Source organism: Anomaloglossus baeobatrachus, chromosome 3, assembly GCF_048569485.1.
Source record: "Anomaloglossus baeobatrachus isolate aAnoBae1 chromosome 3, aAnoBae1.hap1, whole genome shotgun sequence".
NCBI classification, from domain to species: Eukaryota; Metazoa; Chordata; class Amphibia; order Anura; family Aromobatidae; genus Anomaloglossus; species Anomaloglossus baeobatrachus.
In genome coordinates this window covers 143542541-143558522 of record NC_134355.1, presented here as the reverse complement: position 1 = coordinate 143558522, position 15982 = coordinate 143542541, and the positions used below count along the sequence as shown (strand labels likewise).

At 41.3% G+C, this 15982-nt stretch overlaps 1 protein-coding gene across 1 annotated transcript in view; it reads left to right on the top strand.

Moving 5' to 3' along the window:
- The window catches only part of RASGRP3 (RAS guanyl releasing protein 3), a 183600-nt gene that overhangs the window by 52582 nt on the left and 115036 nt on the right, over nucleotides 1-15982 (top strand). The window contains exons 2-3 of the mRNA XM_075338148.1: nucleotides 10312-10455; nucleotides 15391-15496. Coding sequence (XP_075194263.1) covers nucleotides 10386-10455; nucleotides 15391-15496 — 176 coding nt within the window. The 5' untranslated portion in view covers nucleotides 10312-10385. The remainder of the gene's footprint in view (nucleotides 1-10311; nucleotides 10456-15390; nucleotides 15497-15982) is intronic.

Sequence of the window (15982 nt, the reverse complement as noted above, 5' to 3'; positions counted from 1 at the left end):
CTGTGCTTGCAACTTCAGGAGTCCGCTCCCCGGCTTGTGGTTGCCTGAGGAGCCCTTTGCCCGCAGACGGTGGCCCGTGGGATCTCTCTGCCGTGGCGGTGGCTTTCTATCCCCCTCGTTGGACTGTTGCCTTCTGTCGGAACTTTGGGTGGGACAGGACTTATAGTCCTGGCCGCAATCAGTTAATTAGCTAGCCCCAGTAGCTTCTGGACCTAGCATCAGGGTCTGAGTACCCCCCTTTGTGCTCCAGTTTCCGAGTCGGTTCCCTGGGTCAATACCAGCGGGCCACTACCCTGTCCCGATCCACCTCGGTTCCACCGAGCCGTCTTCCCGGCTCCTGCAGACAGAGGCCTCCATCTGCCTCCTAGCCAAAGGTACCTGGGCTCCTATCCTGGCACCTGTCAGTCTGCTACAGGCCTGTCACACAGGCCTGACCTCCTCCACTCAACTCTCAAACTGATCTGCTGTCTTTCCCCACCTCAGGACATCCGAACTCCTCGGTGGGCGTGAACAACCGCCTGGCTCCACCCCCTGGTGTGTCCATCAAGCACTGAGGGGGGTGACTAGGGCTTAAATGTTTGGCTGCTGTCACCTTGTTAGGGGACTGGTGTAATGTGGGGCCCTATCTGTGACTACCTGGCCCGGCCAAGGTGTCACAGCACCAGTGGACGGCCTGAGTGGAATAGTGTTGCCCACTTGGGGGGTTGGTTAGGGGAGTTCAGGGGTGTCAGGAGTGTCAGAAGAAGAGGAAAAGTGTGTTGAAAGAAAGGAGAGAGGAGGTCAGGAGCAGGGCTCCTAGGAACTGTCTAGGTAGCAGATGGTGGTCTGGGCCTAGAGAAGCTGGACCCCTGATCACAGGGGATCGTGGCAAGGGGCATGGAACTGTCGAGGAGCACAGCCGGCGGCCTTGCACCATCACCGGGCTGGGACCAGGGCACGACGGGGTACGTGGACCCTAGGTCAGGGAGTAGCTTCAGGCAACCTGACAATTGACCAACGAGAACAGAGCCTTCAAGATCCGCTCTCCACCCGCTCCAAAATCGGGGTACAAGCACAACGAGGTGGATAGGACTTTCCACCAAAATGGTCCAGACAATCACAAGAGTGAACCCTGAGAGCAAGCTCCCACACTTAGCCATAGTGGGTAGCGGGACCAGGCAAGTTCCATACTACCGGAACCAACAGAGAAGAGAACTTAGTGCCAGGAGGCAGGTCATGGATCACCAGGCAGCACCATTGGGGACGGGACCCAAACTAGCTCCCCTCAGTGGCAGCGGTATCCAGAACTTTGGTTTATCCAGTTGTCGGTGTCAGCTTAATGGACTGAGTGAGTACGCAAGTGACCCCCTTCATTCCCCACGGCACTCCCTGAACACCATCACCGAGTCCCGGGGCAATCACCCTACCCGTGGAGGCTTCTAACACCTGGCTGCCCCATTCCATCACCCCCGGGTACTCCCAACTGCAGCAGTGGTACTCCAAATTACCACATACCATGGTTGGCGTCACAAGCTCTAACACAATCCCCTGTAAATACCCTCTTCATTTGAGTGGCCGCACGACCCCCAGGTCCGGTCACCCTTCGAGCCACTGCGGATCCGGATCCGAGCAGCCCGGCTGCTGACACGGGGGCGGCACAAATGCATCAGCCACTTTATTGGCCACCACTGGAACATGCCTAGCTAATACATACACATTTCATTCAAAACACCATAATGCCAAAGGACACAGATAGGCTACTAATGAGAGGAACTTGTCCGATATTTATTGCATGAATCACCAACAAACTGTCACAATGAAATCACAACTTCTTGTCAGCAAAACCTACCCCTCAAAGCTCAATTGCCACTAAAACTTAAAAAAAATTTCAAGCAAACATTAATTCCTCACCAAACCTGCTGCTTGCCATGAGTCAGGCCACTGCTCTGAACACCAATGACTATGAAAAAATGCATCAAAACTCGCAGAACCAATAGCATTTGTGTAAAGGTGCAAACAACTATTTGATACCAGTTTCAACATCCACAACGTACAACCATTGTAATTTTCCCAAAACACATCCCAAACCTCCAGATCAGCCTTAATTACCCAAATAATGGGAACAACATGAACCGAGGAAGTCTTCTCTGCCATGGAAGATGTCAAATGCCTGCAAAACACACGGCAAGCACAATGAAGCTTGCCTAACAAAGACTGCACTACCTTCACACGGACTATCTTACCTGGCTTCAAAGCAGCTACCGACAATTGAAAATCAACTACTTTATCTTCTGGGAGACTGCATTCCATTGCTATAGAGTCAATCTCCATGCCAAGGAAACGCATCACTGCATTTATTTATATGCTATACCAATGTCTTGTCACATATATCCAAGTCTTACCGATATGGTGTTGGGATGCGGTGGTGGTGGGACTTTTCTGACGTACTATTCATCTTGTCTGCACCTTGTACGCGCTCCATATTTTTACCTTCATATTTTTATATTTTGTAATCCATAGAATCATAGAATGGTAGAGTTGGAAGGGACCTCAAGGGACATCGGGTCCAACCCCCTCAAGTGCAGGCTTTCCTAAAGCATTCCAGCTATATGTTTTTCCAGTGTCCGCTTGAAGATTTCCAGTGATGGAGAGCTCACAACCTCCTGTGGTCACCTGTTCCACTCCCTGACTGCCTTCACTGTCAGAAAGTTTTTCCTAATGTCTAATCTGAATCTCCTTCCTTTTTCATCCCGTTGCTTCTTGTACTTCCTTGTGCTTGTAAGAATAGGGTACTTCCCTCTGTACTGTGACTACCTTTCAGATATTTGTAGACCGCTATTAAGTCTCCTCTCAGCCTTCTCTTTTCCAAACTAAACATCCCGAGTTCTTTTAGCCGTTCTTCATATGACATGGTTTGCAGACCTTCTACCATCTTGGTTGCTCTTCTCTGGACTTGCTCCAATATATCGATATCTTTCTTGAATTGGGGCGCTCCGAGCTGTACACAGTATTCCAGGTGTGGTCTGACCAAGGCAGAGTAAGGGGAATAATTACCTTTCTTGATCTAGATTCAATGCTTGTCTTGATACAGCACAGAATTTTGTTGGCCTTTTTAGCTGCAGCTCCGCATTGTTGGCTCATGCTGAATCTGGGATCCACTATTATGCCCAATTCCTTTTCCCCTAGTTCTATTCCTCCGATATTGTAAATGCTTTTTACATTTCTTTTACCCATATGTAGGACTTTGCATTTGTCCCTGTTAAAATCCATTCTGTTCTCCTCAGCCCAATTGTTCAATAAAAATTTGTATTTTTTGAAGATATTCCCATCTCTGGACATTTTCACTCCATCTTTTCTGATAGGATTTATATTATACCTGGAGTTTGTCCATTTTTCATATCTGAAAATATGGCATTTTCTCAGAGATTATTATTCTTCTCCTTATATTGCCCCCCTTAACCCAGCCTCAACCCCTCTCCTCCAATCAGATTACCTGCATGCATGCGAGAATTTTACCCTACAAATATTTTCAAATAATTTAACCTTTTAATTTTCAGTCTCTAAATTGTCATGAGGTCTGTACGCCCTATGGGACTTCACGACCCTTCTTATGGAATCCAGCAGCGTTCATGGACTTTTTCTCCTACTACTAGAGCTACATCTATAAAAATAATAATATTGCTTCTTGATATTGATATGCACACATTTACCACACTATATTTTGCTCTGCTATTAAATGTTAAAAATAACATATAATCCTCAATTCTTGGAAAACTAATACATAGAGGGACATAGAGTTCTGTACATCATATCTGAGAAGCACCTTAATTTACACAAACAAAAATGTTGATAACCTACTTAAAAAAACATGTCCAATCAAAGATATGATTGCATAAGCTGCCATAATTGTGTTACAGCTCCATTAGCGCTAATGTTTCTGCTCGGCATGCGTCTGGGTAATAACATGTTGCAGCATTTCTTTCAGTGTTTTTTTTTTTTACTCAGAAACCATAATTAATAATTGTTAAGACAACTTTGAAAGCATTTTCTCTTGGGGTAATATACAATATGCATAATGGAGGAAAGTTTGAACTAAAGAAAATTTCAAACAAAGCTGTGAATATTATAATGCTAATATGTACAGAAAATATAAACAATTGAAGGATCTGATAGTTGAAAAATCCAATTTCTATAAAATATAGTCCTGAAGTTGAAACAAATGTGACGTGTGAACATGAAAATGTGTTAATTGCTCCTAAAGAGACTATAACTCTCAATTGTCTGATCGCTTGTGCTATACACAGGACTGCTGGCTATAGCAGAAATCACAGTCTCTTTTTTTTTAGTAGTCCAGTCACAAGCAGCGTTTCAAAGGAGCGCTACTACGACAAGCACCTAGGTCTTCAGCAGACTTCCTGCCATTATAACAACCCATGGGCAACCCGCACTCACATCACTGGCACGCTTTGGGTGCTTAAAATGGCACAGCCCTATGCCGGCATGTGTTACATATCGCTGTCAGAGTATGACAGTGGAATTTAACAGGTTAACAAAAGCTATTATTAGCAGCATGTCCTGGCTGTAATACACAACCATTACCTGCTGGATATGGACTGAGCTTAGCCCGTGAGCCAGCTCCAAACACCTGCTTCTGAAATGTGCCGTACATGTACGGCGGATGTCGTGAGGGGGTTAAATTATGGTTTTTTTTCTGAAACGCTGCAGTATTTCAAGAAAAAAAAATTATGGCTGCAATAATGGAGGCAGTCTCTGATTTCCCATTAAAGAGAATCTGTCTGCAGGCTTTTGCTCAATATTCTGAGGACAGTTTGTGGTAGAGGCTGAAACTCTGATTTCAGGGATGTGTCATTTATTAGGCTGTGTGCTGTTCTTTCAATACAATGTTTGTTTTAGCAACATAAGATTAGCACTATCTTATTAGGTCTCACATGCCTCCTAGTCCAACTATGCCACCAGCAATGATTAGCAGCACACTGCCAATAGACAATGTACTAAGAGAAATGTGATGTGGCAAAATTACCTTTCTGAGCTCTGCGGCATGCTACATCTAAAAGCTCTGATTGTTTCACAATTATTGCACCCACTAAACTAAGTGATACATCTCTGGAATCAGGGTCTCTTTTCCTACATTATGCTGCTCTTAGATGGCGTAGCAAAATCTTGGTTCACACAGTGTTTTTCTCTAAATTCGCCAAGTGTCATGGCGGCATCAGACTCTGTTCAGACCACAAACTTTGACACTCCTCACTATACTTTCTCTAGCGCTTCTGAGTTGTACAGACAGGCTTGGGCATCGACCAGCTGTGTGACCATTAGTGATCGGACTAACAAGAGCTAATTTCTGCTAACCTGCTGGTTACCTTTTGGATCACATGTTACGGGAGACCTATCACAGGTACTTCCCACCTTTTGAAGATGGAGGGATTTGTCTTCCTGTGCCAACTATAGCTTTCTGCTAAACTGGTCCATGTGCTATTGGTTTCCATTCTGGGGAATTACTATGTGTTGTTTGGTGTGCAATGGAATTCCTCCTGTCATCTGGTTATTCCCTTCCTGCTTTGTTTTCCTCCTTATCTCTTGTTGTCTGATTACTCTTTGTGACAGTGTAGTGTGATAGAATTTTGGTTTCCCCTGTTTGTCTATCACTGTTGATATTTACACACTCTTGTCCCGCCCCCCCCCCCCCCCCCCCGGGGTAGGGAAGGATGGATTACTAGCTCAGAGCTGGTGAGGAGCAGGGGTAGAAAGGTGGCTCAGACATCATCACCTTCAGATGTATCTCTGGGATCAGGGATAGCTAGGGTCCACCCTAGCCTGAGGGCCAGTTTAGATGCCCCAGTCCCTTGTTATCCCCTGCCACCCCGTGATGCAGATTCCCTTTAAGGTTTGATATTTACTCTATATACTAAGTTATTATTTTTTATATGAAAAGTACACTTAAAAATTTGTATTATCAATTACATGGCTACCATAGTGGCAGCCCATGTGGCAACTATAGGATTCATGAAGAGAGAAGAGTTAGCCCAGGGTGATTACAGCCATTTTTTACTTGGGTGGAAAAAATCTGCACACAACACAGAAGAATTGTATTGCTCAAAAGCAAGGGATGAGAAAATGACCCAAGGATCATGACACAGGTATAGAGAGGGAAACAAACACCAGGCCATTATATGGGAAGCATTTGGTTCCCTCTCGTATTGTTTAAAAATATTGTTTCCTTGGGAAATCTACTTTGGGAAATCCCTTAGTTCACATTCACCTTTAAGTTTCTCTATGACATTGATTCATTAATTCACATTTTATTTTAGCATTTTAAGCATCCAAAATTATTGGTCTTTATGATGGATAGGTTTATACTAATCACCTCTTTTGGAGCCTCAAGACTATAAATTAAATATCCTATGTATATTATATATACATATACAGTATAATATATATTATAGAACATGTTCACTTTACATTGATTACATGTGATCTTGATTTGTTGCGGAAAGTTTAAATGTTAAAAGTTTGGTCTTAAAAAAAAAATTAAAAAGATTTATTGATTTGTGTTTGGTCCGGTGGGTTGCTGAATCAGTATACCTAATGCACAAAGAATTTAATCCAACCGTGCTTTCAATAATCGATTATCCAACTGGGAACTGCTTCATGTCCGTCATGGCAGATTTTGACATCATCATAAAGCAGCTCTGATTAATGAGCATATCATAATTGATCAGGCAATAGAATAGCGGGGGATAAATAGATTATGAATAGTGTTGAAAGATACATGAATTTACAAATTGGCAGAAATAATGTATTTCTTGCTAATCATTGTAGACAGACATTTTTTTCTCCTTTTCACTTTGATGGACGGGGAGTTTTATAGGAACAGAGGAAAACTAAATATAGCTTATTAGTAGACCAAGGAAAGTAGCTCAGTATTTATACTGAAAAACAGCATGTCGTGAATAAGTTCAGTGCATTTTATATTCTCTACCTCGACACACTTTTTCAAAATTGTGGTGGAACGTAAAAAAACCCCCACAAAAATGTTTAAGTATAATATGAATTCCATTTTCTTGCTCCAACTTGCAATACTTTAGTTATGTCGTATTTTTAATATATTTTTCATTTTGCTTGGTAATTCACCTCCATAGTTCTTGTGCCAAATAAGAGCTATGAGGACGATTTACTAAGGGTTTTACATCACAATATGTTTTTGCAATTCGAAAGTTGCGCAAAAGTATTGCGACTTTTGGTGTTTTCATACCAGTCCTGGCCAGCTACATGAATTTAGGTGTAGTACGGGCTAAGTATAGGTAGAATGGGCAAGACAATGCCTGCATATCAAACATGAACAGTTATGCCCCTTTAGTGGCTTTATTTACTCCAGAAATATACTACAATTCCTGACTGGAGTACATTTCTCGCAAAGGTGCACGATAATTGTAAGATGCGCAAAAGGCATTAAAGCAGTGAACTGAAAGACAAATTCACTTTTATCCTAAATGCCTATTTATTTAATGCAACAATCTAATCTATTTATTAATGTACTTTAAAGAGAACCAATCGCCAGGATTTTCTTATATATGCTAAAGACTGCTATAATGGCACTATCAGGCTGATTCCCTACATACAGTCATATGAAAAAGTTTGGGCACCCCTATTAATGTTAACTTTTTTTCTTTATAACAATTTGGGTTTTGCAACAGCTATTTTTCATATGACTGTACCTGTAGTGATCAGCCTGGATGTTTCGGTTTTGAAATCCAAGAAAGTAAAGTTTATAAAATTAGCAGTTTGTTGAGTTACAGCAGCTGAGGAGCAGATAATATATTCATAGTTATCCCCTCCCCCTGTTAGAATTAGCATAAGTATTATACAAATGATTCACTTTGTCTGTTGCAGGACCTGTGTGAGGTCATACCCATGTGACCTGGTATCAGCTTTGTTTGCTGAGGCCCTGCCCTTTCTGGTCACATGGGTATGACCTCACACAGGTCCTGCAACAGACAAAGTGAATTGTTTGTATAATACTTTTGCTAATTCTAACAGATGGAGGGGATAACTATGAATATATTATCTGCTCCATTTCAACTACCACTCAACAAGTAGCTCATTTTATAAACTTTACTTTTTTGGATTTCAAAACCTAAATATCTGAGCTAACCACAAAAGGTATGTATAGAATCAGCCTGATAGTGCCAGTATAGCACTGGCTTTAGCTTATATATGAAAATCGTGGTGATTGGTTCCCTTTAATGAAAAATTCACCTTCTTTTCCTTACTACACTAACTGCTTTATTTTTTTCCCTACTTCCTTTTTTGATGACGCTTGATTTGAGAATCCCAGTGCATCCTGGGAAACTCAAACAAAGCATTATCAGGGGATAAAAGCTGTGGTCACTGCCACAGTCTCTATACTCTTCCTGAAATGAAGCGCCATCAGTGACGTTAATGCACATTGTAAGAATACCCGGCGTTCAGAAACCAGCACCTCCCCCATTAAGTGATGTCACTTGCAGAGGTGGAGCTGGTCTCTGCACACCAGGTATAAAAACAATGCGCACTGACAAAGCGCTTTCCTGCAGTCTCATTACTGCTGATCAGAGCTGGCACAGAGCGCAGTGTGGCTTTTGCACAGTGACAAGAATCTACTGAGCATCCATCAGAAATGACTAGTCATGCATGCTCAGTAGAGCAGAGACTAGCCCAACCCCTGAAACAGGCATCACTGATGACACTTCATTTCAGTGAGGGGCAGAGGCAGTTTTAGTGACTGTAGCCTCTGTCCCCTAATGATGCTTCATATGCGTATTCCAGAAATACAGTAATAGTATGTTAGGCCTCTTTCCACGTCCGTGAAAATCACGCACGTTTTTCACGGACGTGTCAAAGGTGCATATTGCGTATTGCCCTCCGTGTGCCGTGTGTATGGCACATGTGTGTTCTCCGTGTGTTATCCATGATAACACACAGAGAATAGGAACTTTCTGCTCACCTGTCCCTGGCGTTGCTGTCCGTTGTTCTGATCTGCGGTCCCTGGCCCTGCCGACTCTGCGCTGCTGCTGCTCCCGGCCCGCAGTGAAGTGAATATGCGATGAGCATAATGAGCGGGGGTCAGAAGCAAGTGACAGCAGCGGCAGAGACAGCAGAGCTGGAGAAGGTAAGTAGAAAAATTCTTTTTATTTCACAGGCACGTGTGTTTTCTCAGTGCGTGTCACACGGATCTCAACCGTCCGGTCCGTGTGCAGTCCGTGTGACACCCGTGATGCCGGAGAAAAACGGACATGTCTATGTGTGGAGCACATGGGCACACGTATGCTCCACAAGTACACACAGTCCATGGCAGAAAACGCACGTGACCGCAGACCAATTGATTTTAATGGGTCTACGTGTGCCCGTGTCTCCGGCACTTGAAACGTACCGGAGACACGGACGTGTGAAGGAGGCCTTAGGGATCATTACCATCCTTTCACCCTTGATGTACTACTCTAGTTAATTTTTTTTTTTTTTGTAATATTTTGACTAATTGGACTCAATTTCCAGGCCACGGTTAAATGTCAAATTGCTTTTAGCTGCACTCACTTTGAAAACTGTCGAAGTTTGTGAACACGGTCTAAGGCCCTGTGCCCATGCTACAGAGTTATCATGGAATTTGTCACAATTTTTTTGCGGATTTGACTTGGATTTCTCCAAAATCCACAGTACAGTGAGTCCCCAGCCATTTCTATGGGATTTTTGATATCTTGTGCCCATGCTGTGTTTTTTTTACGCTGCGGAAATAGTGCGGATTTCCCTGTGGAAAAATCTGAAGCATGTCAATTATTCCTGTGGATTTACCTGTGGATTTTGCCAATGCAAGTGAATGTGAGGTCGAAAATCTGCAACAAATCCGCAACAAATCCACAGGTCTGTTCCCACAGGGTGGTTTTCCTGCATTTTTGGTGCATATTTTCCCACCAAATCCAATGGTTAAAATCTGCACCAAATCAGCACCAAATTCCGCATCAAATTCCGCATCAAATTCCGTATCAAATTCCGTATCAAAATCCACATCAAAAACACACAAAAAACTCACCAAAGTTTTGGTGCGATTTTCTGGGAGATACTGCAGATTTCAAATTCCTCATGATCTTTTGTCCATGGCCACAAGGCCTAATAGCACTCGAGAAATATTTAATTCGAATACTACCATTTTATCATCCTCTGATAAGCCCGGTATATATTTAAATTGATATTTCTTATTTAAGCAATTTAATTTATCATTTTTATTGAACTTTTGATAATTTTTTGTATTATTAAAATATTTGTTGCCATATTTTATAGATCTCCAAGATTAAGAACAACTTCATGTGAAATATGGTATAAGAAGAAGAAGTATGAATTTTGAGCACTAAACAATGGGATCCAGTACATTTCGAAAGGCTGCGACACTAGATGACCTTCTATATACTTGCATTGGGATGTTTGGTATGTTTGATACAGTTCTGTGTCCAGCTATTGTGATAACAAGCAAGTGACAAAGATATGATGCTGCTATAGAAACACTAAGTCTCATTTAAGTGCCAAAATGGACATTATTTTGTTGTAATAGTATAATATACTATAAAAATAAATAGTTTGACATATTTGTATCGTAAGAAAGCTAATAAACAGATCATGCCTACCAGAGCCAGACTTATTTAGGATGGTGCTCTCCTCAATATGGTTTTTGTCATACAATGAGTACTTAAATGCTGATAAATGAGGACACCCAAGACTGTCTTTTTATAACATAACTTCTACTATTCCTCGCAGACGTATTTTGACAAATAAAAAAAATAAAAACCACACCAAACAAAAAAAAAAGCATTTCATATGCTGATTTATATATTAAAAAGCATAACACCTTCCCTACATCAAGATGCTATACACTGTACTGTACATGTATCAAATGGGCAAAAGGAATAATAACACAAATGTTACTGTATACTATATAAGCTATCCTGAGAAATTGACACAATAATGTAAATTAACAACAATGCAAATATAATCACAAATATGAATCCAAATCAATAATCAGCAATGCTATCTTCCACAATCCCTCTTTGAAGGGTGCTGCTGGTGAACAGAAAAGACGATAATAGATGTCACACTAGTGACTAAGGGAAGTATGGCGTACGACGAGACACACAACACAGCAAAGGGTACACCAGGGACACTTTCACAATGGTGGGCCCTAGCACAACTGAGGGGGAAGATAGGACACCTCCTTCACTCACCTGCAGCTGTACCCTTCCCTCCTGACCTGTACCTATACAAGTTCCACACCTGTCACCAAACAGGATCCCTGAGACCTTGGTAAGCCCTATAATAGACCTGGCTAGTGAGCTGGCCGGTAAGGGATGCTAGACTCACCACTGCACTAAAATACACCTGAGGAAGGAAAGACAGACAGGGGGAAAATAACAACAGAGTGCCCCAGTCAAAACCAGGATTGTAGCTTTTACAGCAACTTGCGATCAGGATTCCACCAGCTCCTTCCACCTCCTTGCCAAATATCCAAATGAATCAGATCAGAAAAACGGCACCTCACACAGCAGAGGGTATATATAGTGATTGGAGTCAGAAACTGCTGGAAAGCAAACCTGACATTAACCCTTAGACCGCTGAAAGGAAGGAAACTACATTTAAATACTGGGGTGTATATGGCAATGACTTTCTAGCCCTGAATTTGTCACTAGTCTCATAATTCAGAAAGACAGACATGACAATAGAATCAAGTTGATATAAAAGTAGGATGTGATAATATATTCCCATATGAAAAAAATCTAAGTACCAGTGCATAAATAAAAGGCATAAAAATGAAAAAATATATTCTTCAGGAGAAAAGGAATCACACATGTTTTGCTTTTCCAAGCTTCATCAGAAGGCAACAAAATGTTTACAAAGTAAATTGAACATCTGTCCAGTTCTGAATTGGCACATAACCACTCTCCCTATGCTGCAGACTTATCACTGTGGCTGTGGGCCAATAAAGTACTGAAATGGTATGTCAAATCTATTGCCTTTATTTACTTCTCTTCTTTAAATATTCAGTGTCGCCTGACAAAGCTTTAACAAGTGAAACACAAGTGAAGACCTTATTTTCCCCTGATATTCCCCCATTGCACCACTTTGTCTTAGGGTACTATATGTTATTTAATTTCTAGTTCTCATCATTTATAAGTGCTAAATTTGTATTGCAGTTCATTTCTATTATATGCTTATTTCGTGGGACACCTTATAAAATACCCCGCATTTTTCTACAAGGGAGGTTATTAGATGGATGTAATTATTTTTTTTATTTTACATCTACGGCTTTATGATTGTCTCCTGTTTTATCTCATGTATAAGTTATTGTGTCATATTTGTATTTACGCAAAAATCTTTTATGATATTCAATTGGGATCTGGACCGCCTTTTTGTTCATTGTATTTCTTACTTACACTTCTGTTCTCTCACCTAAATAACAATACAATACAGTACTGCTATCTGCAAAAATAATGTACTATTAAGAGCCTAAACAGTGTTTCCACACAAAGCAAGGTAAATGCTATCATACAGTATTTATAAAGTATAGTTTGCCAAATTTTTCAAATGTTGGACTAGACACATGGGATGCAGATGTCTCTACAATGTAGAAATAATAGCAATCAAAGTTTTTGGAGCCTAATGAGTTAACTTTTTAAAATCCAAGTGGGTGTCATCAGACAGTTTTCTCCGGGAGTGTGTACTTCTCCCCATATTATGTTAACCAATTATAAGCAGACAGCAACACTCAGAGGATAAAAGAACATGGCTGCAACCATAGCTTAGAGCAGGCTTCTCAATGTTTGGCTCTGCTCACACGGGCGTATGACTTAGACAAGTGCAATGCCAGAAATTATCGCATTGTAGTCTGACCAATGTTAGTCAATGAGTTAGAGGCGATGGTCAGTTTTTTTCTCATTCAGATTCTGGATGAGAAAAAAAGTTGCAACGTGTCACGAGTGGATGCCGAAATCATGCAAGACTCACCAATACAAGTCAATGGGTGCAAGAAAAAAGCGGACGTCACAAGGACAGAATATGGACCATCGTTTTCTTGTGGATACATTACTATTCTGTTTCTGTAGCATAGAACTCTGTAAGTGGTCCTGTAAATTACTGTAAATGAATAGTAGTAGCTGAGAAAAAAAGATATTGCATACAGACAGCACACTGAGAGCACACGGATGACAAATGAGAAAAAAATCGTCCTAGTTCTCTGAATGAAAATGGGACCAATTTTTAATATGCTCGTGTGACCCCAGCCTTTGTGATGTAGTGATACAGCTCTGATCTCCTGGTCTGACCTCCTGCATGAGTCAGTGCGGGGGGAGGGGCAGTGCAGCTAAGTTTAGCTTTGTCATATTACAAACCCTTCTACCAGATCTCCTCCTCTCATAGAAATGGAGGGGATGGAAGAAAAGAGTTAATCTGTGCTGCCAGAAGAAGCTCACTGAAGATAAATGGGGATTAAGACATTTGATTTTATTGTTCGGTAATGTACATTATTGATTTTTGTTCCTGAAGAAGGAGTCATAAAGCTTCGAAACGCGTCGAACAATAAAATCAGATGTTTTAATTCCCATTGATCTTCTGGCAGTGTGAATTAACCCTTTTCTTCCATCTCCTACAATGCTATCTCCCTGGGTTCTGCAGCAGCCTTCCTCACCACGTGGTTATAGTGGTTGTGTCTATAACCCGTACTAGATTAGTGCACCTAATTAATTTCTTTCTGGTACCACCAGATAAGACACCCATTTTTCCTCTTCTGTGTCATTTCAGTTTCACGACATACCTCTCATAGTAATGTCACCTCTGCTATACTGCTCCATCCACTGCCTTTCCAGAGACGTGTCAGCATTCATGCTTATGTAACTTTTACTTAAGCAACTTGTAATTGTTCTGCAGTGAGATTAGGCTGCCGTTACATCTCACACAGGAATAACCTGCCTGTTCTGTACTACTTCTGTAAGAGATATAACACCCTACTCTGATTTCAATTCGTTGCGATTCCAAATAGTTCACAATAGACATAAGTGTGATATTGTAGAATAAAAAAAAGATATACAGTCACATATAGGGTGATTCAATATAGGGTAGAGTAATTTAGGTAAAGGTGAGTGGGGTGCTCACCTGACCAGTTTGTGTATGTCACAAGGCCATTGTATGTCCGTAGCATATACAGCTGCTCCAGTCAAACACGGATAGAAGGAAATCTTCATCTGCATATACATATTGAGGAGCAAAAGGAGATGGAGCTTTTTGGTTGATCATGTTGCTGCTGGAAAAGTAATCGTTCCACGCTGTGCTAGTTTTCACTAGTAGCTTTATTATGCATTTCAAGTTTCTACTGAATTCTTTAAAAAAATACACCTCATAGTATAGGTAAGTCATCTATTTTTTTTTTAAAAAGAAGTCAGTGTAATAAATGTGTAACACATTTACTACTGCCCACTAACAGCATGGAACAACTACTTTTCCAGCAGCAGTGCAATCAACAAGAAACGTCCATCTTTTTTTACTCCTCATTAAGTATGATATTGACACCATTGAGTTTTAATCTCCAGGCAGACAATGTGGGGGAGGGTCAGTATTGAAATGCTGCTGGTGGTAGGCAAGGAGGAAAGTTACCGTAATTGAAGGCTTTGTTATGTGACACTGCTATATTAAGCTGTGCTGTCCCTCCCCCAAAGGGACCTTTTATGAAAAGCGTTAATCACTGTGCTTGCTAATCATGCAGGAGGTTAGACCAGGAGATCAAAGCTGTATACTTACATCACATACAATGAGAAATCTGCTCTAAGCTATGATAAGGTTGTATTATTTTGTCTTTTGAGTGTTGTGCCTGCTTAAGAAGACCATTACAATGGCTTGTCAATGATGTTAGTTAGAAAAACTATAATGTCCAGGTGCCTGCACCATAATTCTGTTTCTGTATAATTGGAGATACCCTTTAAAAGTACACTCTGTGATAGGCACCAAAGACCCAGTACTATATGGAGTTCTTTAAGTTCTAATATCATGCTCTGCCCCCCCAGAAACCCTTTACTAAGCATAACAGTGTACAGGCTTTGCTATAGCTACAAAAATAGGAAGCATGTTATGTAAGCTGATATTTAGTGAATCCAGAATCTACAATTAGTTTTATTTGGGACTTGGGCTTCACACCTAATCCTCTGAAGAGAGCAGTAAGTCACGCATGTTCACAGTTCTATTTCAGTAGATTAGGGAATCTATTTTTTCCTATTTTTCTTTGCTGCCCTTTATCTGCTCTAAATAATTCAGTACAGACAGAAGATACTAGAAAATAAGGCACCCGGACTACAATGTATAATAATAATTTTCTTTATTTCACAGATGAGAAAGGAGATTTGAATGACAACAACCTTCTACCAAGAAATGTGTTATTAATGCATCGTTGGTATCTGTCTTCTACTGAACTTGCAGGAAAACTTCTCTCTATATATCCTTTCTAAAGCTATAAAATACCCTCCATGGGTGACCCTCTGCAATGTGGATATACAATATGGCACACACAGTTTTAGGCTTGAAACACACATCCGTGAAACACGTGCGTGTTTGGTCCGTTTCCGTGTATACTGGAGACACGGCCAAACGTGCACCAATGTTACTATATCTCAGCGGTTACACTTGCGTTTTTGGTTATGTCCGTTAGTCCGTCTCCGTGATGCGTTTTGTGGGCCGTGTCTCACGCCAGCATGTCCGTTTTATTCACGCAACACGCAGCACGGACCCAATGAAAGTCAATGGGTCTGTGCGCACGTCCGAGTGACACGGACGCATCTCTGTTTGTTCCCTGTATGTTTTGTGCTTTTTTCATGTGATGTCAGTCTTTTTTCTTTTTATGTTTCGTTCTCTCCCTCAGTCCATCGGTCGGTCTCTATGTCTGTCGGTCAGTCTCTATGTCTGTCTGTCCCTCTAGCTGTCT